The following is a 24,017-nucleotide window of genomic DNA, read 5'->3' as shown; positions in this document are numbered from 1 at the left end:
TAAAATTACTTCTGTGTTCATTATAATTTTGTCTAAAGATTGACTGGTTCGACTATAAAGCTAAGTCAGTGTAAAACTGAAAAATACTCAGATTTTGGATTCATTTTTCGAATAGTTAACCCTCGTTGACCCTAAAATGACTTATTTTTTTATAATCCTTAATCATTTATTAATTAATATCTGTTAAAATTAGAATGGGCGAATTTAGGCCAATTTATGAAAATTGAAGTTGAAATATACTATACTTTTATAGGTCATGTAAGTGTTCCATTAAATTCGAAACTTTTCTTGGTGGAAAATATTAATATGTTTGATATTTTATGAGAGATGAATGTATCAGCTTTAAAATCAAAAAGATTGCGCAGCCATAGTGATTGACAGTATGTAGTGCCCATTGAGAAAAGAAGGTGCTCTCCATTTCGTCATGTTCAATTTTTTGGTCAACTATGCCTGTTGAAAATTTGATGGCGGGGAACACATGGGACTTCAAAGGCATCGCGCAAACGTTCTTTACGCGCTGCGGCAACTTTGATCTTGGTTCATTTGCATAGCGCTGCGTGCGCGTAGCTTTGCCGAGTGATCTCCTTCTCAATAATACCTCCATGCTTTATCTACGGCTCTGCACCATAGAGCTATTAAACATATTCTTATTCATAGAGATATAATAATAGCTCTATGTTCTTATTATATCTCTATGCTCTGCACACACCATAGAGCTATTATAGCTCTATGGCACACACTTGGTCTTTGGCGCCCTCAACGAACATAGACGTTTGATTACACTACGCTCGAGTATGTTGGTTCACACGCGCGATTTGAACCGCTCGACTTCGGACTTTGTTTACCAAGAGTTTAGTTGGTAGTCGAGAGAAAGGTGAAAAATGGGAAAGAAAAAAGAGAACGAAGCAAGTATGTAGGCTTAGGCTACAGTATTTCATATTATTTTAAAAGAGTAATATATGTGTTTTTAGAATTGTGGCTAGTTTCCATGTAATCTGTTTGGAATTAGGGCTTACTGAAAATGCTAGGCCTAGAGAGGCCAGCCTGAGCTTAGCCTAGGCACCTAGGCCTCCTAGTCGGTCTCATCCAGAAGATGAGACAATCGGGCCAAGGCGTTTGAGGTTGATCAGGCCCACTTTATCACACAGTTGTGCCCTTCTGTCTAAATGAGGTTAGGCGATTCCTGGAGTGAGAAGGCCTTGATGATTGAAATGTAGACTGATTTCCATACATATTTTACATAAAATGAAATTAAAGCATTAGAGAACCGTAAATAGGATTTCAATTGCACGAATGATACCTCAAAAACCAGCTCAAATTTGCGAGGAAAATCGCTAGGAAAGCACGCAGAATCGTAAATACTGCATAAAAATACATTGTTTATTAAGATTAGGTCAAATCATAATTTTCGGAAAAATTGGCATGGAAATTGGCCCTTATTTTCGGATTTCTAAGCCAAATTTTTGGGCGGAGGATATATTCTCGACACATCACATATACAGTCTGGGGCAGTATGTATAAGTAAGGAAATGGATTTTTGTGTTGTAAATTTGTTTTTAATATATCAATTTACAGTACATTGTGTTTACTAAATTGTAGGTGAATCCTCAAGTAGTCCTCATAAAAAGCACAAGAAACATAAGCATAAGAAGCACAAGAAGAAGCGGAGTCATCATCCAAGTGAAGATGAGGGCGCTGTGATTATGCCTTCAGAGCCAAGCATCGGGGAGTCTGGAAAACCCCAGCTGAAACTTAAAATCAAATTGGGAGGATATACAATTCACACTAAAGAGTAAGTGGGAAGAGCGGGAAGGCATTTTAGATTAATGGTTTCTCTTGGAACATGGGAATTGGTGTATTAATTTTTTTCTTTTTTTTCTTTCTATCTTAATTTTATTTTGTATTGAAATTGACTTGTTTTCATATTCCCTAAATATTATTAAATATAACTTTCCAAATGTCAGTCTTACTTTTTAGTTTATACCCTTGTGCAAAAGTAAAAATATTGAAGATATTTCTGGGAGTGGGTAATGCCAGAAGGGTCAATGGGCACAGTAGAAACTGATTTCATTGGAAAACACTTCTTTGAAAAAGGACTTTTACAGTCTGAGAGTGCACAATTACAAGAACCTCATTCCTTTACTGACTATTAGTATGAATAACCATGGAGGAATAACTTATTTTCTTTTTGCTTTTTTTAGAGTCTCTCGGTCTTCAATTCTTGATGCTCACTTACTTGATGATCACTTGGACCAGCATTCTGGTAAGAATATACTATTAACTGTCATTATTGTTAATATTTATATAATATTGTTCTTATTGATAATCTATTATTGAAATGAATATGATTTTTTTTTCAAAATTTGCCTTTTTCATCAGAGTGTTTCATATAATATATAAGTACTTCAATTAATGTTATATTTATTTTTTCAAAATAATTGTTCATGTAAGGCTTATAGCCAGGATTCCTTAAAAAAAACCTTTATTATTGCTATAGGATTCTTATAGGATTTCTATAAGACACATGTTATTATTTGTGAAACCTATATTATAATTTTATAGACCTAGGATTATTCAAGAAACCTATAAGATTTCTATACAGTATCCTCCTACAGTACAAGATATTTGTTGTAAGGCGACCAGTAAGCATTTATTAGTTTTCACCTACTTTTAATTGCAAATACTAATTTTGGTTCCTTCTAGAAATTGCTGGAAGCAGTCACCATCACCATAAAGTGAAGACAAAGGATAGAGAGGAGGAAGCTTGGTTAAATGCACTTGAAAAGGGGGAGTTAGATGACATTGGGGAATTGAAAAAGATGAGGGACCCTGCAAACTTAACTGCCAGACAGGTCAGTATCAGTTATGAGGAATTTCTGCCATTCTTTTTAATTTTAAAATGCAATTCATCTTAATATTTACAGCAGAATATTACTTGGTTTGCTGACTTTTACTAGAGTGTGTTTGTGTACGAAACAAAATATTGTCCTTGTTTAAATGAAAGTATTTTTTTGAACAGTAAAATAATCTAATTTAATGGAAAACATTACCTATTATTGGTTTTTCTTTTTATTAACCTGCCCACATTTTCTAACAAATGTTTTTATTTGTCATTTTCCCAGAGAGCTATGTTGCACGGATTGAGTGCTGAAGAGGAACAAAAACTACTGCAGTTACCCACTGGCCAAAAACCTGCAGAAATAACAGAAGAAATGCTTGAAAAGAGAGCAGAAAGAGCATTAAAGAGGCGCCAACAGGCAAAAAAGAAATCTGAGGAAAATAAAGTATGTTTGTTGCATTATTTTTCCTTTTTTTTTTAGTGTTGTTGAATGCTGTTAATTTTGGGTGTGCCAAACACAAGTATTCCAAAGATCAACTTTAGTTTATTTTACAAGCAGATGCACTTATTTTGTTTAAGTAACATATAACGTTCGTTCTATGATGTTATGATTTATTATATATAAAATTTCAGATTATATTATTTATTCCTTTTTCTCTTCTTCCATAATCTTTACAGAAACTCACCCTTGAACGACTTTTGAGGAAACAAGAAATAAAATCAAAACTTGAAAAGGTAAACTGAAATTTCTGTATATATGTTTTTCTTCAGTAAAAGAAAAAAAATGATACTAATTATATATAATTTGAAAGGAAAGTTTAATGCAAGTATTATTAAATATATACTGTCTATGGTAAAACTTGTAATTAAAAAAAAAAAACGATATTTGAATTGATTGCATTGTATATTTAAGCAAAATAGATCCTTTATTCTGTGCACCAATAATTAACTTTGTAGATGGTTCTACATTGTTTTGGGATTTTTATTTCCTTTCAAATTGTTAATTTACACTGAGGAACGGCCTTCCAATCCCAGGGTCCTGGGTTCAAATCCTTGGACAGCACAGGATTTCCTCTCACATCCACTACCTAAGCCTCATAATGAGGCTTAGTTTATAGAACACCTTGCTTATTATTTTGATTTTAGTATTTTTAAAGGTCCCCTGAATATTACCTTAGCTGGAAAGTTCACCCTCTATAAGTATATTACTGCATTTAAAAAGAAAAAACAGTTCTCAAACAAGGCTGATGTTATTAAGCTTTATAAATTTCATAATAAGGATTAGTAAGTAATCTGTTCTCAGTTTTGAGAAAAACATTGCTTGAAAATGTATAAACCTGCAACAATGGATTTGAAGAGGAAGCACCTTTAACCACTAAAATACTCTGCTAAACATTATTGCATATACGTCCAATGACTAGGGAACAGAAACCATTCTTGGTTTTTTAGTGATTAATGGTTATGTAATTAGACTTAAAATACGTAAATTTTGATTTGATGTTTTTATTTCAGGCGAAGCATAAAAAGAAAGGAAATATTCCATTTGTGCGGTATATCAATAGTTTGAAGGGAGTTAGTCTCAACTACCCTGAAGGCTTAGCGTTTCCCTTAGCACAAAAACCTTCCAAGTAAGTAATTTCTGCTACTAGAGTAGATAAATTGTTTAAAAAAAACAAAATTGCTTTAATATGTACTGTACTACCATTTACATTATGTTCACTTTTATCACTTTTTTTTTATTGTGGTGCCTACAAGGAAATAAAAATGTAGTCATCATTTTAATGAAGATATTTGGTATTATGTATAGTAAAATTTATTTTTATTAGACCAGTCTATTAACGTTCCAACATTTTTTCTTTTTATTTTTGCAGGCCAGTCCCATCATTGAAAACATGTGGAGTAGAAGGCTGCCTTAACATGAAGCGGTATACCTGCTCTAAGACTTCTGTACCACTCTGCAGTTTGCAATGCTATCAAAAGAACTTGCTTGTCATGAACAGATCATGATATCAAGATTTCTAGAAATGCAATTCACTTTAATTTATTTATGAGCCAAGGATTGTCAGTAGCGAATATTTGTGATTGTCTTATAGGTACTGTATAATTGACAATCACTTTCATGACACATACTCTACATATACACGTGCTACAAGTGTTTGGAACTTCTGGCTCGCCGAGTCATAAAGCATTGGCTTCTTTAGAAGTCCCAGGACCTTGTTTGAGGTGTTATAAATATATTAAATGAAAAATAATCTGTCTCTGTATGAAGCTTAAAAATTAGAGTTGATTTTGGTTGCGAATTCCTATTATTTACAGGATTTGAATCCATACCACTGGACCATGGTATTGGAAGGCAAACATCTGAACCACCAAGCTACAAATCCCAAGTTTATATCATAATAGCAAATTCAGAGGGGAGCATCGGTGGCAAATGTAAGGTTTTTTTTTTGCTGGGATAGTAGGACCTATGGTCAGACAGGGAAAGTGTTCCCTTTCCTATTGTAGGAGCGGTTTGGTGTTGCGGTTCACAACCCAGAAGTTGTAGCTTCAATCGCTCGCTGTGTATTCCGCTTGTGCCCTTATAGGCAAGGCACTTTACCTACAATTGTCTGTCCACCCAGGAGGACATGTAGAAGGTTCAAACACTAAATGAGGTTTTGCACATGAACGAATACGTGCCCATTTTCTTCTCTCATTATGCTTCTCAAAATCAGATTTTGGCGTGTCCTAAAGTTTTGGTATGTAAGGTTTTGGAAGTGGTAGCGGAATAATACTCCTTCGCTTGTTGCCCAGAAGAGTTGGTTATTTCGTGACCCAAAAATGCCTGGCTACTATACTATAAGCTATTCCTAGGTTGGCCCCCTACCCTAGCTAGGCCCGAGGCCTACAGGAAAACCCTGACACCACCATGCACCAGTGTTTTTCAATACCCCAAAATGAGATGCATCCTATTGTAACTTGCTGTATTCAAAAGTCCACAAAAATGGCACACATGTATTAAAGATACTTTTTCATGTACGTGTAGTGAGCGAGATTTGCGTGTCGTCCACACGGTTAGTGGATAGCTATCGGCGTAATACGTCACACTAACCTCCCTATTATGCAATTCTCCCCAATGGCCAGGGGTAATAATGATTTCACACTTTTTACACTTACACTTTTTTGGCTGCTGTTATAGGAAAGCTCCCCTTTTTATACCCCCTGGATCCAGAACTTGGAATGGCAAATATGTGTCCCTTTCCAAGTTGTCAAAATTTAGAATTCTTTAAATAAAATGCATTCTTTAAAGCAGAGTGTTCACATCCATTTCTTCATACTGTTATTAAAATCCACTTATTGACTACATATTTCACCTTGTGTTGGCACAGTGGGTTAACATTAAAACACAGAGATGGCAGTTCAAATCCCATTCTGTTAATTTTCTTGGTTAAATGTTGTCTGTAGTCGCCACCTGAGATCATAATTGGCTTGTCGTACCGATGTAATGTATTGCTCTGGACAGTTCAAATGCCTAATATATCTACAGAACAGTGGCAGTTCCAGAAACTTTCTGCTTGGGGTTGGATAGTGATGGGGTGAGCAGGAGTCTTGTAGTCAGCTGAAATATCAATAATTGATATGATTTTTTACAAATACTAATTTTGTTATTAAAATTGTTTATAAACATGTGAAGGCTTTAAATTGTTTATTTAATTCACTTATGTACACTTCAAACTACAGCACTGTGTTTCAATTCTTAATTTATTCAATAACATGATTTCAAACAAACTCAAAATACATTTTTAGATTTCTTACATTACGATATAGAACATGTAATATGACATTTAAATATTCTCCTAATCACAATTTGTCTCAAAGACAACACATATTATCTCTTTAGCACCAAATCACATGAAATACAACACAAAGTAAATATGCTCAAGAGTATGAAGTAACAAAACAAACATATAAAAGTTAAAAAGAATACTGTATTTCTGAAGCTATACCTTACTATGAAGGTGTATAGTCCAGCAAGTGATATAAAGGTTACAGTACTAGAAAATTCAAGTCATATGGTGTACAAACTTCTTAAAATATACATTGCATGTGAATACTGTATTTACAAAAGTGTACATTAAACACTAGAATCAAATACTTGACCTAACCTCATGTATATTCATTATATAAATATTCATCACACAACACTTTCATCCATAACAGTTGCTTCTTCAAGCAAGCAATTCCAATGGTAATGACCTTTACAGCAATAATGAAATTAAACTTGATTGTTAACATGCGATATTTAAAAAAATGTATAAATATGCTACAAACTATATACGACTTTGAAATAAACCTAAATGTTATCAAAATAGATATAGTTGATTATATCAGTAATAAGTGATATTTAAGAAGTACTTTTAGACAAAATCCACAGAGAGAGGTATATGGCTTGCTTTCAAACTTCTTAAAATATACATTGCATGTAAATACTGTATTTACAAAAGTGTACATTAAACACCAGAAGCAAATACTTGACCTAACCTCATGAATATTCATCATATAAATATTCAATATTCATCACACAATACTTTCATCCATAACAGTTGCTTCTTCAAGCAAGCAATTCTAATGGTAATGACCTTTACAGAAATTAAACTTGATTGTCAACATGCGATATTTAAAAAAATTTATAAATATGCTACAAACTATATACGACTTCGAAATAAACCTAAATGTTATCAAAATAGATTTAGTTGAGTATATCAGTAATAAATGATATTTAAGAAGTACTTTTAGACAAAATCCACAGAGAGAGGTATATGGCTTGCTTTCAATTTTTAAATACTTTCATAATCCACAAAATACATTATATTCTTATTTCAACGTGTTAAGATTTTCATTCAGATAACAACATGAAGGAAATCGCAAACCTGAAAGATAGAAAAAGGGATACAAATTATTTGATTTAACAAGGTCAACATCTTGGGATTGTCAGGTCTGACAATATCAGCATCAGATCAATTGTTATTGCCATCAACAAGTAATAACATTATAAATATTATGTTCATCATCACCATGATGATGATGAATAAGCGAAGATAAGAAGTGATCTCACATTTGTGGTTGCATGGTCACTGCTTGTTTTTTTATTTGACGCATTTTTGTATTACCCATTTTTCTAGGAGCAGACTTGGCTCCCCAAGTCTCATCCCCCTCTTAGACAGCTTAGTGCACATTCCCCCTCCCCACCACTGTGAAAATCTTGGCACCAGTGCAGAGCTACCAAATTTCACTAGAATCTGGTAGATTGAGCACTATTTGGGCTGCCTGGTGTCAGACACATGAGATCAAGAATATTACTTTTTAACTTATTTACCTTACAGGCCATCAGCAAATTCTGACTGCCCACCATGTCCAGCGAGCCGACTGAGAATATAGGTTGCCCAAGACACATAGTACTGCTATGTTGCTCCACTCCATCACTCAACTGTTGCTTTACATTATTCAGGGTTAAACAATCTTGCTATATAAATAAGAGCATGAGAAGAAAATTAAATACAACAATGGCATTACTTACATTATCTGGAGTGGAATTGAATAGATTTGGGAATGGAGTTGAACAGCCTGGTAGTTAAGATGCTTGCCTTCCATCCCAGGGTCCTGCGTTTAATTCATGTCAGTCAATTTTTTCTCACAACCAAAACACTACTCCCGAAACCTTATGTTGCATTGTGTGTGTTATGTTTTTCTTATGAAAGGTATAGTCATTTACAATAAGTACGACAGTAATATATTCGTTATTGACAATGATTGGTGCATGTGTTGTTTGCCTAAATAACTAAATATTTAAAAATAAATATATTTGATCAAGAATATAAAAACTGCTTTAGCACTAGTGTTTCCGCAGCCTGAAATTAGTAATAAGGCACCAGCCATTGTAGTTATAACCCTTCATCGCAAAGTTTTTCACAGAGGCTTTCCATCCCTGAGGGATAGAGGCTCTAATGCTTTGATTGGATGGTAATCCCACTAACTAGGCTACAGCTCTAGTGTATATTATCTTAACAGTACTAAAACACAATTAATGGAAAAACTACTGACCTCTGTCTGAATCCTCACTCCACATGCACAAAATATGACACCTTTGTTTTCCATTAGTGCATTCCTAAAAGAAGTTGAAAACAACACAATTAGGCCTTTGAATATTCATATATTCATGGAACATCCAATATGCATAAGCCAATGATCAATTAACCATCAAAACCTGATCTATAGACTAAAAATAATACAGTACTGTATATTGCATATTCATTGCTAAACTTCTATGCGCTTTAGATTTACACTGAAAACTGAAATTGCACTTATCTATAATCTGTGAAATGCTCATAGTGCATACTGTACAGTTGACGGTAAAAAGTGAAAATAATGTTGATCTATCATAAACTACTGGTACAATAGATAAAATACCGTAGGGATCTGTAGATATGGTGGGCGGGGCCACCCAGCCTTGAAGTTTTCCACCCAGTCTAAAGCTAAAATCATAGCCCTCCACCCACCCTTATTAACCCCCTTGCCCATCCATATAATCCACTATTCAGCATGGTTTCCATAAAATCGCTACACAGTCGCTACAGTGTTTTCAGTGCAATCGTCGTACTGAGTAGCAGTCAGCGACTCAATCGAGAAGGCTCCCCAATACGACCAACCAATCAGCATCACCGAAAGCTGTCGGCAATAGCGTGTAGCGATTGTACAGAAACTTATTTATAGTTTTGACCAATGTTATTATCCACCCTCCCTTAAAATGTCTACCTACCACCCACCCTTAGTTTCTACAGCTACAACCATGTACCATATGAACTAACCGTTTGCAGATTGGACAAGTGACCTCATCAGTGTTCATCTTAGCAACAGAAGCACACAAGACCTCCTCTTCATGTTTCAAATGAGCCTCATACTCTGACAACAAAGATTGTTCTGAAAAACAAAACATGAACATAAATACTAGTATATGGAAAATGCTCTAATGATAGGTTTATTATATTTTATGTCATGTCCATAGGATTCATATTATTAGTAGAAGCAGGACAATTTTAACTAAACATACATAACTAGATATTAAATGGTGACCTAATTTTAAAAGATGCAAATAAAATGCTGATAAATGATAAACTACCGGTACAATAAATAAAATTCCGTAGGGATGTAGATATAGTGGGCGGGGCCACACAGCCTTGAAGTTTTCCACCCAGTCTAAAGCTAAATTCATAGCCCTCTACCCACCCTTAATAACCCCCTTGCCGATCAATATAATCCACAATTCAGCCTGCTTTCCTTAGGATTCATATTATTAGTGGAAGCACGACAATTTTAACTAAACATACATAACTAGATATTAAATGGTGACCTAATTTTAAAAGATGCAAATAAAATGCCAATATAAATAAATAAATACAAGTTTGCACAATAAAATAATGTTCATGAGACAGGATAGCACTGGATTACATGGATACGAATGGCAAGAAATAAGGTCTTGAACTGACAGTTAATATGAAAAATAAAATGGTAGTGGTAGTAATGAGCAGTACAGTAGGGCATTAAAGCAGTGGTAGCAGCAAGGAATAACTATAGTCAGCCTGATTACCGATATCAAGTATTTTACATAAAATTGCTACCAAGAGTCCCCGATTAATGTGATAAGAACCACTATAGTAGCATTATTTACCTTCTTTCATAAGTTCATGTTGAATTTCTTCCATGATGCTTAGAACTGTATCGATATCATCAATACCTTCAACAAGCTGTAGAGAGTGAAAAAAAAAAGATAAATTTGGTAGTGACTTGAAATAAAAAACAGAGGAAAACGAGTGGTAAAGCAGGGGTACTGTTAACTACAGCCTTAGCTTATGCCTACTATACTCTGTTCTCTTCTCCCATCATGCTTTTCAAACTTTTATTAGTATATGTAAGGTTTTGGAAATTGAAATTGAAAATTGTAGCCGAAAAACACTTCATTTGTTGCCCAGATGTGTTGGTTATTTTGAGATAGGCCCTATTGTTTATGACCCAAAAGTGCCTGGCTAAAAGTAGGCCTAGGACTACACAAAGTTCTGACACAACCAAGGTCAAAGCACCGATGCATTTATACCCCAAAATGAAACGCATCCTATCGTAATTTGCTGTCTTTCAATGTCACAAAAATGGCACGTACATATTCAAAGATACATGTATTTTTTACACTTACGTAAAATGTAAAAAAATAAGATCCTACTAGAAATCCAAAATTTCCCTACGCGTTTTTCGCTAACATGTAGTGAGCAAGATATGCGTGTCGTCCACAGATTTAGCAGATAGCAGCCGGCGAATGATGACATATCCGTCACACTAAATGTATGCATTCGCGTGCGAAACCTCCCTAATACAGCGCAATGATATTACGAGATGAGTTATTCTACATTTACCTCTTGAGCTATAATTGTAAAACACGGAAATTAACACAGAGCCTAACTAATTGCTTTGTGTATCTGGATACTGATAACTTATTTAAATGTATGAATTGTTATTTCAAACAAGTAGCTGTGACATTGTTTGAATTAGATGTTTTATTGAAGCTTACATCAGGTACATCAGTGCATCTTCGTTCCGCTCTCAGAACACGCCACTCCTTTTCCATGACGTCAGTGACAACAGATGGCAGCTTCCCTTCGTGCATTGGTGCCCCCGAGCATCGTAAACGATCTAGCAAATTGTCTCGACTTTTGCGCAGTCTTTGAAGGCATCGCTGTAAAACAAGAAGTATGTAATATTATAATCAGGTTATGGAATAATAGATAGCCAATCAATTGGATGTGGACAGTGCAGAACTTCCCTGAAACTCAAAATGTGGGAAACAGCAATGGTGAAAGGTGACCCTCCCCTTTCTGCCCCCACCACCAGCCAGCTGCATGCATAATTTTTTTTTCACATTGACTCTTTACAAAAAAGCAACTAGGCCTAATGAATATATTCGGTGTAAACACCGAGGATAACCCACGAAAGTCTAGAAGAAGACTTGTTCCCAATGGGTTCCTTCTGGTGGCGATTGGGCAGTACACCGGGAGACAAACCCCTAATTTTTCCGAAGAGTGTACTGCATTCTTTAACGTGCACATAGGCCATTATGTACACGGGACCAACGGCTTAAACGTCTCATCCGAAAAACAGTGTCCTATTATAACTTGCATTCAGTCCTCCAGCTGAAATACAAGAGCAGCAGATGGAAATTTAACCTCCCTCCCCCCCCCCACCCACACAAATTGCTGTTTTGTGGGTGGGGAGGGGAAGGTTTGTTTGACGAACTTGACAAATCCCGAGACAGGAAGATTACTTACATGATAATGTGGGAGACTGAAGTTGTTATAAGTTATTGAATGTAGCTGCAGTACATGAATCGACACTTCATTTTCAGACTTCAAGTTCAGTAACATTGTCAAAACACTAACCACACACAGTCTTATGTGGTTACTTTGGTGAGTATCTTTTTTATTATGCAATTCAATAAAAATAGCACAGCACAAAATTACTGAATAATAATAGTATACTTCTTTTTAATAATAGTCTAGAAAACAAAATTTTAAAAAGGAAAAAAAAATTATAAGGAACTATGAACAAAGGTTATAAAAGTCAATACAAAATTATACAGGAGTCCATTAGGCCTAGGCCTATCTATATCACCAGAGACTACCAACGAGTCGGGGAACGAGTACCACACCAATCTTGACCTGGGGAAATTCGTATACCACCAACTAAGCCTAGGCTACCTAGGCCACAGATTTCACAATATGGGAACGTCACTTGTAATCATACCTTGCGATACGTTTCTTTCCATGATGGAGGCGTAGTTGCTTTATAAAGTGCTCGATGATCACGCTCCCATTTTGCAGATGTTGGACTTGAAAATTTAGAAGAACTATCAACTTCCATTGGGGCTGCCATTAAAAAATTGTCAACCTTCTCTGCTGCGTCGGGCGTCAAAGACCAATGCTGAGAGTGTGCGAAGTGAACCAATACAATACAGTGCGATACTTAGGTTGTTGAGCCGGAAGCTCTTTATTAGCCCGAAATAGTCATGACCAGCTTTATGCATATTCATTATAATTTACCTTTATTTTGCCATAATAATTTCAGATTGTTTTGATCATAAAGAAAATATCGTACTTATTACTTTTGGTACCAATGCCTATTTTACATTAATATTAAAGGTAAAAGATAGGTAGAATAATGTTTCTCCTTGTTGTGTTGCCTTATTTTCATAGAGAATGGAACAATGACTTGTTACATTAGACGATAAATTCATAATTATTTTCCTAGTGTTTTTTTTTTATTTCAACCATATTTAACGAGGGTGACCCGTTCATCTCCCCATTGCTGAAGAGCTGATATCAAGGGGCCCTTACAACATAAATGCATACAATAAAATACATTAGTACAAACTGGTTGCACAAAATACCCTACCACTGCATTACGAATTTATAATCAATATATACATATAATGGTGATGATGAATTTAAAAAAAAACCACAAAAAATGTAATTGTCAAAAAAATGTGATTTTATAGCGTGATACAGCTTGAGAATGAAGATCACATAAATGTTGACTTATTACTTGTTGCGTACCGGTATGCAATCTTGAAAAAAAAAAAAAAAAACGTGTCCTATGGGAAAACCCTACCACTTGGTAGAATATCCGAATGCTATCGGATTGGGTTCGAATACTGAAGGGGACATACGTTTTTCTCAAATATTTATTTTCTTGATTTACAGACATGTTAATTACCGGTACTATGAAATTATGTAACAACTTGTGTAAGGGTATATGCAAAACAACATAGAAAATGTATTTAAACGTCAGTTAATTGGCCATTACATCGTTTTTTTACTAATTTTTAATTGAAACCTAACAGCTAAAGTTCGATAGTATGCATTTGATACTTAAAATTCTGTATTGAATTCGATTTTACAGTTTGCTCAGAGATGGTATGAATAATCTGTTGTAATGGACATTTGATTATAATAATAAAATATATTTATTAGTGATGTTGATTTTGGGGTACGGAAATTACTGGTCAGTCAAACACTTCCCAGGGACTTCCCATTTAGGCCTTATTTAAGACACTTTTTGACAAAAATGAAAAATTAGGACTTTGTTACCCAATGTGAAGTGTTCTAATATAGACAATGGGTCGTGTCTCATATTATTTGTCATATTTTTATTTTTCATTATTTTCACTTGACACGCATAAATAATTTTGTTCGAAGAACATTTATATGCAGTTGTACTTCGCAGCACTTCACTTGCAATTTGCAATTTCTAGTAAATATTATTTTTACAGTACCTGTATTATTTTGTGTTTACGCCCTCTTTTGTTTTTAGCGATGAGCTTGAGTACGCTGCGTAGGTTGAAGTTCCTAAAACCTGGTATCGTTGTTGACATCGGGCGTAGATCCAGAAAACAGTTCCAGTGCGAAAGTAGGCAGATAGTAATCCAAAATTCCGGTTGCATATCGGAACAAAACCGGGCAGATAAGGTAATTCTTAAATAAATTTGATGTGTATATATACCCAAAAAGACACGTATAGATGTACCTGTATGTTCAGTTAGAATTTGTTGGACAAAATGTATTTCGAAACAGCTGTTGTTCTCCTGTGGTGTACACAGGATGCAGATGAAAATGGTTGACAGGCGATACAGCTACCTGTAGGAGAAGCACTGTTCAATAGTAATTTTCCAGTTACTTCAACAATATATAACTTGTTACCGTTTCGATACTGTTTTTTATAATGTAAATAAAATTTAATTAAGCGTCAGTATTGCAATAATAAATAAAAGGCCTGAAAAGTTTGGACGGTGGATCAAAATTCAATCAAGGATGATACCAGCTTTTAGCCTTGATCTGTTTGAGTGGCAGTCTACCGGGTGGCGGGTCCATGAGGTGGCGAAAGGGGAACCCCCGGCGCAGTAGCGTAATGCATACCGTAGTATAATAAAGTCTTACTGATATAAATCAGCAATTTTTTCGGCCAGGATCATGGCCTAGTGGCACCCCTTACATTGAAGAATGTGTATTCCATGGGGAATGCAATGGCGCAACGTGTGACGATCGGATCATTTTTATGACGATTCCTTCACATTGCCACCCATAATTAGCCGTATCCAGTGGTAAACAGTCTGGTAAATACCGCATTTATTTGAATAGGGCTTATTTTACAGTATTGTTGAGAAGTGTTTTTGAGGGGGCGTTTATGCGAGGGAGTAGGCATTTATTTTGAGATGGCTGTTTATTTTCGTGTATTTTCATGTATATACCTCAAATAAATACCTCTTAATTTTTCAGTAAATGTGGAAAAAAATTGCTGTTAAAATGTGTTATTGCAGGATCATAAAAACTTACCTCGACTAGGTTAGAAAAAAATGTAATTCCACTTAAATGGTGTTGAGAAAGATGTTGCTTTCATTAGTTTGGTCATTTTTGTGGGGGAGGGGCCATTTATTTAATTAAAAAAATGAACACCCCAGGGCATTTATTCAAGGAGAACATTTATTCAAAGTGGGATGTTTATTCAAATAAATATTTTATTAGAAATTGTTTTTTTATAAAAGAAGTAAATAAATCTTTTTTAATGTATTCGGGCATTTATGTTTGCACTTTTCTTTAAAGCCCCATTCCCGGCAAAATTTCAGTTGTTAAAAAAAATCTAATTTTTGTGTAATGTTATAAAGATTTATAAATATAATATGGAATTGCTAGTTTAACGGAATTTAGACATTCCTATCTAATGAAAAAAATGTGAAATAAGACTGAAATTTGATTTTTTGTGTTCCACACAAAAAATAAATGCGGATGAATTTTCATGTTTGATTTTGCAATAGGTCGTGAGAAGAAATATCGTAGGCGCCAAAAACATTAGCATATCCAACACTGCTAGGCTAAGCCTAGCCTTACCTCTATTTAGGTTCTGTTATCACACATAAAAACGGCCGACATAATATTTTCCGTTGCTAGTAATGACACTTGTGAAATGTAATATTTCATAGGAATTATTTCAAATTTTTTTAAAAACTGATTCTGACTGAGATTTTGACACTTAAACAAACATATCTCAACATTAATCGAACTACCGCATTGTGCGAGATGCGAAGTACAAAAACTAATCTCATTAGAGAGAGCACACATTATTGACTGTATAAAGTATACATAAAAGCGAGAGTATTCCAGTGGATGCGATCTACAACCTCTGAATTTGCCTAGTAACGATGAATTCGTTGAGAAAATGGTAATATTTTATGAGAAATAGTCTGTATTTCTCATTTTTTTTTATTCTTTTGCATAATCTAAAATTCATGCCAATATTTTTCCATGATTTATAATAATTGGAGTAATGCAAACGCATATTTTCTATTAAAAAAAATAAGTTTTTAGTGAAATTTTGCCGGGAATGGGGCTTTAAGCTTTGACAACAATCCTTCAGATTGTAGAACTTAATTTTTAATGGAAAAATAATGGGGCTTTTTTAAAACAGCAAATAATGAATTTTTTCACACGACACTCTAAAATTTCATGAGAGTGGGGAATTGAAATTATCAATAATACTTTTTGGCGTAAAGTACAATTCAATGTGGAATGCTATTAGCTTCCAACCCATTCCCAGTAGATTCATCTAACATAAGTTACAATATGAATTCGTAAAGTGGACATAAGGCAAAACTAAATATGTAATGTAATGTAGTGGGATTTGGTATAATATATATTGTTTAGCTAAGCCACCAGTAACGATTATTTCAAATGAAAATAAAAATTTTATTTTTGGCCAATTAGTGCATCCACCCCAACATGAAAATGGAAATTTCAGAAAAAAGTAAAAGTTTTTTTTTTAATTTTTATTATGCCCAGCTCTGCCTTGATATCTCCAAAAATAAGATATGTATATTTCTTACTAATTATATAAATTTATAGCATTTAACCATCCCACTGTTTACATTCACCAATAAAATTTTTGTTTTATCTTTTCTGTCTGGATATTTTTGGCAAAACTCTTTGCTAGATAAAACAATTAATTTTTTTTTTTTCCACCCTCCTCTGATGATCTTTAAAAAAATAAGCTCGCAAAACAAGATATAAAAAAAGTCTCGCTTTAGCAAGACCTATATTTACTTGTCAATACTTAGTGGCGATTGAGACAGCGTCGTACATTATTTTTGTTTTCCAAACGCCTAAAAATAAACCTCTGAGCCGTTTTTGGGAGAATCAATTTTTTTTTCTTTTTTTACCTTCCAAAAAAAGGCGGGGGAGGGGGGATGGTTTCCACCTAAATCTATCCCTGCCTCGATGAGGGTACTAGAGAAGAGGGGGTGGGGGGAGAGAACAATATTTGATAGGCAAATTAATTTATTTTAATACACCAATGAGAAAGTTTGCTGAATATATAGGCCTATCACTAAATGGTGATCGGTTAGCATGAGCCCAGCCTTTGTTGTTATGCAAATATAATAATATTTGGAAAAGCAAACGCCTATCTTACTTTACTAGAAGTACTTGTATCAGTCTGCAGGAATAATTCTTCCTGGACTTGAAGCCTTAACACAACCTTGCTAGGGGTACTGTGTATATTTGAGCAAGTATTTGGATCTGTGGTGCTTTATTAGTGCAGATTTAAACATACTGTAATTATTAAATGATTATGGTATGTTTTATTTTTTTTTGTACTTCACTGTCAGTTGTAAGTACAATTATCCAATTCCCCTTCCTACTGTAATATAATGTTTGCGTATTCTAGAATTCATCTTAACCCATTATCTAGGAATTTAATACACAATTTTTCTGAGGGTACAGTATTGGATCAGTGGTGCTTCAAAGCAGATTTAAACACAATTATTAACGCTTGGCAAGCTTTATTTATTTTGTATTTCACTGTTCATTTGTAAGTACAATTATCCAATTCCCCCTTTCTACAGTAATTTGTTTCTGTATTCCAAGTTCATCTACACTATGTAGGAATTATATAATTTCTAATAATATTAAATTAAGTTTAATTGTTTTTGTTTCAAAATTTAAATTTAAATTTCTAATGATTCAGTTTGTATAAATATTTAAATTTCTGTTTATTTTTCTCATACAATACAAGCAGTTATATATAATTTATCTTTGTTATTATGGTAATTGTTAATACTGTTAATATTTTACAAGCTACAGTATGAAATTTAAATATTACATACCTGTATGTAGTTAATATTATACATGAATATGGTACATTGTTTATTAATTTAGTTTCTTAAATACCAGTACTTTATTAGAAAGCAGCCTAAGAAACTAGTTGGTCACACCCTCAAATTAAATTGATGCATAATGTTTTATAGTTTCCTTGAAACTTGTCTCAAAGCTATTAGCATGGTCATAGGAAAAGAAATGATCTTACATAGTTAAGACGCAATAATCCATACTGTGAGCTTTGTGAAGATAAAAAGATAAGCATAAAGTGGTATGTTAATAAGCAGTGACATGCTGGATTAAGAATTCTCTGGACCTGATTAAGAAATTATGCTTAGACGTATATAAAAACAGGCTTAAAATACTTTCTTTAAAAAAAAATAAATTTAAAAAAAATAAAAAATTGAACATTGGAAATATGTATCAGATGTAGTTGCAGAGAATTGTATTCTTCGAGCATTTTACAGAATATTTTGTAATTAAAACAAACAAATAAATCTGTATCAATTTCATTTTTAAAAGAAATGGTTATACTAGCAAAATAAAAATATATAAACTATAACTTCATCAAAGGTGATTTCATTATGTACATTGTTGGTTAAATGTGTAATAAACAGCCATATGGTCTTAAAACCAAGCTCCGGAAGAACAATTCTTTTTATATGTTGTACAACTGATTTTTCAAAGACACAAAAAGCATATTTGACAAAAAAAACTTGGAAGCAATTAATGAGATACAGATTTTTGAATATTTAAAAACTCGGGGGAAGAGGTCTCTCCCCCCCCCCCCCACCTCCCAATTTTTAAATATTACAAAAAAGAAAGAATGATTCTCACATTTTGCAATCTATACTCTCTGGGAAATATCCCAAACCCTGAACAATGTCCAGTTACTTAAACAGATGCATTAAAATACTTCCTATAGAATATTCTTTGCTAGCTTTAAATTGTCTGGCTGACAATTTTAAGTCATAAATTTCAAAAGCAGTGTTTCAATTTCATCTCATTGGAAGGCTGCCTTCCAATAATTCAATAAATTTATATTTTATTCATTAAAAAAAATCAAATTTTAATTCCAAATGGGCAGTGGACATATTTTTATCAGTCTTTTTCTTCTGTTGCACTTCATTTAAAACTCCTTTTTTCCAACAGTAACAATCACTCAGCGCTATTGACACTACTGTACACCTTGGTCACTTAAATAACCTTTTATAAATTTCCATTATTATTAACATCATCGTCATCATCATCATCATCATCAACATCATTATCATCAATAATATTATTAATATATTAAACACTATTTTTTTTAATGTGTTATAATTGGATTTGAAGTACCATAAATTATTCATTTTACTTGATATTTGGGATTGGAATTATTATTATATAATTAGCATGTTAGAACAGATAAATATTTGTTTGAATATCAGAAGTGTTATTAGCTTTATGGCTTCAATTTCTAGAAAAAAAAAAACCATCTACACTGTAGGAATATTTTAAATTAGTTTTAATGTAAATAGTTAATGTATCATCAAATATATAAATTATGTTTCTTGAAATTGAAAAATCCTTATAATGAGATGGTACCACATACTAAAAATAAAACAGCAATTTTTAAATGTCAGCTATACGAGATTGAATGTATGAGGGAAGGTTTGCCAGACACAACTGGCAAAAACTTCTGATATTTGATGCAAGTAATTATTCTTTATATAGCAAGTGCTTAGTGTCCAAATTGCTGTAAGTGGGTGTTTTTTTTTTAAATGTAAATTGGACACATTATCGTAAGCCAACTTGCCATTGCTCCTATCATAGTTAACATAGTTTCAACTAGTCCTTCAAAGCAAATTTTTGCCTATGAAAAAAGTCTGGATTTTAGATATAGAACTGAACATGGTATGTATGTGATTTATTCATATACAGTAATAAAAGGTTATAGAGAACAACACATGAATGTAATACAGAAAACAAGAAGTTGAATAGAGTTGACATTTTGATGACAGTGGGAAGTTGGTTAATCAGAAGCATCTTAACACGTTTGCTGCCAGCAATGAGTATACTCGTCCGACAGGGTGTTGCTAAGGGCGCCAGGGACGAATATATTTATCAAAATCGGGGTAACATTCTAGTGTTTATTACTTCTTTGTTATAAATTGTAGAACCACAGACTTAATGGCTGGTAGTTCGGGGGAGGTACACCTAGACAATAATGTACAAATGAAGTATGTATATGTTTGTTATGTTAGGTTGCTAGTAGTATACTCGAGTGGCACAAGTGGGGGCGCCCATTGAACACCCATGCAAAAAGCGGACGCAATAACTCGCACTTGGCATAGTCAATAATTGAAGTGCTGCCAATGTGCCGTCAACGAGTTTACTCGTCCCCTAATATTTTCCCGCCAATTTATTACACACATCATTTTGATGGTATATATGACTAGATAAAATTTCAGAAAAGTATGTTTGTACATGTAAACTTATTTTGGCACACGGGAAGGAACCTTAAAAATAGGTGTGGCAGTCAACGTGTTAATACTGTTTATTTATTTTTTTATTTATTTTTTTTACCCAATGTGAGGTTTCAAACCACAATATAGTGTGCAAGCACAACCCCAAATGGGAAGAAACACCATCAGTTTTTACTTTAAAACTCTTTAAAAGTTATCCAAGATTATAATAATTATTGATAAAGTAATTATAATAATGTATTATTATAATAAAATGATTATATATTTGGTATCATGAGCTAAAATAAAACAGCCGTTGTTAAATGTCAATCATAGGCTGAAGAGATTAATGTATGAGGGAAGGTTTTTCGAACACACAACTGAAAAAACTCCTGATATTGGATGCAAGTGATTATTCTTTATATAAAACAAGTGATTAAAGTGTCCAAATTGCAGTAAGTGGGTGTTGTTTTTATCACAGCTTAGACACATTAAGCCAACCTAGCCATTGCTCTTATCATAATATAGTTTCAACTATGGTATGGTCCTAGAAAATCTATGAAAAAAGTCTTTGAATTCTTTATGATGTACAGTACTGTTTATCATCTGCAGTGTACTGTAAAAATTGAGGGGTTTATTTTAGTTAGGTAATCATTATTTTTGATGTAAAATGAATATATATATATATATATATATAACATACTTAAAAATAAACAATAATGAATGTTTATTCAAGTAAAGTTTATTATAAACAATGAAAAAAATAAGCATAAATTTTAGTTTTACGCAAATGAATAAAAAAATAATGAGAAATACAGACTATTTCTCATAGGAGATTACCATTTTCTCGACGAATTTTTCATTACTAGGCAAATTCAGAGGTAGTAGATCGCATCCGCTGCAATGCTCTCGCTTTTATGTATACTTTATACAGTTAATAAAGTGCGCCCTCTCTATTGAAATTGGTTTTTGTACTTTGCATCTCACACACTGCGATTAATCGAGTAGGAAAGGAGATACTGTATGTTTAATTGTCAAAATCTCGGTCAGAATCATTTTTTAATAGATTTGAAATAATTCCTATGAAATATTATATTTCACATGTTTCAATACTAGCAACGGAAAATATCATGTCGGCCGTTTTTATGTGTGATAACAGGACCTAAATCGAAGTAAGACTAGCAGTGTTGGATAGGCTAATGTTTTCAGCGCCTACTATGTTTCTTTGCAGACCTGTCGCAAAATCAAACATGAAAAATCCATCCGCATTTATTTTTTGTGTGGAACACAAAAAAATCTCATTTCAGTCTTTATTTACATTTTTTTTTCATGTTTAGGAATGTCTAAATTCAGTTAAATTAGCAATTTCGTATTACATTTATAAATCTGTATAACATATATAAAAATCAGATTTTCTAAACTACTAAAAATTAAAATCTTGCCAGGAATAGGGCTTTAAATTATTCAAACTCAACCATCCAGATCTTTTCATTTCATTTTATTTATTTTTTCCGGAAAACACATAGAAATACAAAATCAGAGAAAAGCCACATGCTCGCCCGGAGGAATCCAACAGCAAACAGAATTCACTTTCAAGGGAAATCCTAACGAACAAGTGTCAGCAATAAAAACAGAAACATATAAATAGCAATATAAAAACAACGATAATGGTATTAATAATAATAATAATACCAATAATAAAACATTAGTGACATAGGTAAACCTAATTTGTTGCCATGTTGGTCAGACCAGGTATTAACAAGACATTCCTTTCCTTTTTCTTTCAAGCACTTATAGAAAAGTTTTAAAAAATGAATATACTGTATCCTAATATATTTTGATAATATCAAAATTCATTCATGTTAAGCCAAAAATCAGAGTTGTTTCTCACTAGTAGCTTTCTTTTCAATCACAAACATACACACTTGAAGCTTTAATGAAGAATATTTGATCATTTTACCGTATACTGTATCTATTGTACAATGCAAGGCAGCAAACCTAATTTGAATGTATATTACAATATGACTTCATTATATGTGACCACATTTTGTAGTGTAATTTCGACCATGCGTTTGTATTCTTAGTGAAGTGCCCTTTGGTATCGTTTTCTTCTCTTCTTGCAGGTTGACAAAAGATGATTATGCAAAATGTACATAGAAACATATGGAGACATATTCTGACAAAACCTGTGTGAGATAGTGCTGTATATAAATCCCGTGTAAATTGACCATATCGTAGCAAAACGTGAAGTTGTTATATATAGTGCTGAATTGTGCCCATTGATTGGTCTCTATTCAACATAATTATATCATCAGCATTTCAGTATAGGAGCATTGAACCTGCCTCAATTCGCAATAGCTCTGCTTATAATATCAGGAGTTCCAGCCTTTCATGCTGAGTACCGTATACAGTAAAATTCATTTTCCTGAAACAAGAATTTTCCTATATTATCTGTTATTACAAATCATCTGAAGTGATGGGTGAAATATCAATGGGAAGTTCCGTGGATCGGTGGACGTGTCCAAATGACAGGCAACTGGCATTGAGGGCAAAGTAAGTTAATTTTTATCCCTAATAATATAAAATGGTTGCGATAAATGTATAATTCTTTGTGCTATTGATTAATAATTTTAAAATAATTTATTAATGACTTTATATGGGTTTTGTAATTCACACGTGCAATTTGTCCACACTGGGCCACAAAGTGTAAAATATAGATACTGAAATTATGATCATAATGATATTATTTTAATAAATATAATGTAATTGATGAAGATATCAAAAGTTATAATTAATTGATGATATTGATTATATAAGGTATGGCTGAACATTTATTGCAGACCAAAAATAACGTTTTTATTTCAAATTTGTATGACCTTGACAATAATATTTCATAGTATTATTTGTTTTTTGATGATACGAAACTTCAAAATACAATTTAATATTAAAGAAATGTGTCATGATGTTATGCAAAATAAAATTTACTAACTAACATAACAACGCTTATTTGAGAATGGTACCTGAGAATCAAGATTTTTGTTGCGCTTATTCAAGAGTCGCAGTAGATTGACTGTCTAATAATCATTGCTAATCACTGTCTAGTATTTTATAATTGAGGCTGGCAATATGTGACATTTCTGGAGAAAAATCTATATAGTGTTGCCAATATTAAGTGATTTTCTCAGAATACCAGCCTATCTTAATATATAAGTATGCAAGGTTATTAATGGCGGATCCAGGAATTCAAAATAGTGAGGGCCCAGGAAAGAACTTTCACAGATCAAGGGTCTATACCACCTCAGCCCGACAATGTTTGAGGATGAGGTATGAAATTCAATGGCTATGGCACCTCTAGATGGCCAATAATGGCACCCTCAAACATTAATTTGAATATAATTTTCAGTTTTTTTTTTATAGGGGGCCTGGACCAGCTGGGCTCCGTAAATCTGCCACTGGGTTGGTAACCTTGAAGGAAGTAAATTTCTTAGCAGAGCAAAGTTGATTGTC

General features: G+C 33.3%; 3 protein-coding genes across 6 annotated transcripts in view; 2 read left to right on the top strand and 1 right to left on the bottom strand.

Moving 5' to 3' along the window:
• The first annotated feature begins 782 nt into the window (after positions 1–782).
• Positions 783–6,511, top strand: LOC117119424 (INO80 complex subunit B-like). Its single transcript, XM_033264246.1, has 8 exons — positions 783–909; positions 1,600–1,792; positions 2,202–2,263; positions 2,704–2,852; positions 3,123–3,284; positions 3,518–3,574; positions 4,352–4,467; positions 4,711–6,511. Exons 1-8 carry the CDS (start codon positions 882–884, stop codon positions 4,844–4,846), a joined length of 903 nt encoding a protein of 300 aa, XP_033120137.1. The 5' UTR covers positions 783–881; the 3' UTR covers positions 4,847–6,511.
• Positions 6,512–6,562: 51 nt separating this feature from the next.
• LOC117119425 (RPA-interacting protein B-like) lies at positions 6,563–12,871 on the bottom strand. Its single transcript, XM_033264247.1, has 7 exons — positions 12,665–12,871; positions 11,436–11,600; positions 10,545–10,620; positions 9,685–9,796; positions 8,921–8,984; positions 8,196–8,342; positions 6,563–7,749 (listed from the first exon to the last, which is right to left on the bottom strand). The coding sequence occupies exons 1-7, from the start codon at positions 12,791–12,793 to the stop codon at positions 7,720–7,722; spliced, it is 723 nt and encodes a 240-aa protein (XP_033120138.1). The 5' UTR covers positions 12,794–12,871; the 3' UTR covers positions 6,563–7,719.
• Positions 12,872–14,236: 1,365 nt separating this feature from the next.
• Positions 14,237–24,017, top strand: part of LOC117119430 (double C2-like domain-containing protein beta) — a 44,410-nt gene continuing 34,629 nt past the window's right edge. For all 4 annotated transcript variants that reach the window (XM_033264255.1, XM_033264253.1, XM_033264254.1 and 1 more), the window contains exons 1-2: positions 14,237–14,385; positions 22,634–23,063. In XM_033264255.1, the coding sequence (XP_033120146.1) occupies positions 22,987–23,063 (77 nt within the window). In that variant the 5' untranslated portion in view covers positions 14,237–14,385; positions 22,634–22,986. The remainder of the gene's footprint in view (positions 14,386–22,633; positions 23,064–24,017) is intronic.

This window comes from Anneissia japonica, unplaced genomic scaffold, assembly GCF_011630105.1.
Source record: "Anneissia japonica isolate Jap-2015-1 unplaced genomic scaffold, ASM1163010v1 scaffold11229_len202898_cov190, whole genome shotgun sequence".
NCBI classification, from domain to species: domain Eukaryota; kingdom Metazoa; phylum Echinodermata; class Crinoidea; order Comatulida; family Comatulidae; genus Anneissia; species Anneissia japonica.
The sequence above is the reverse complement of the archived record's forward strand: the minus strand, read 5'-3'. Positions and strand labels throughout refer to the sequence as shown.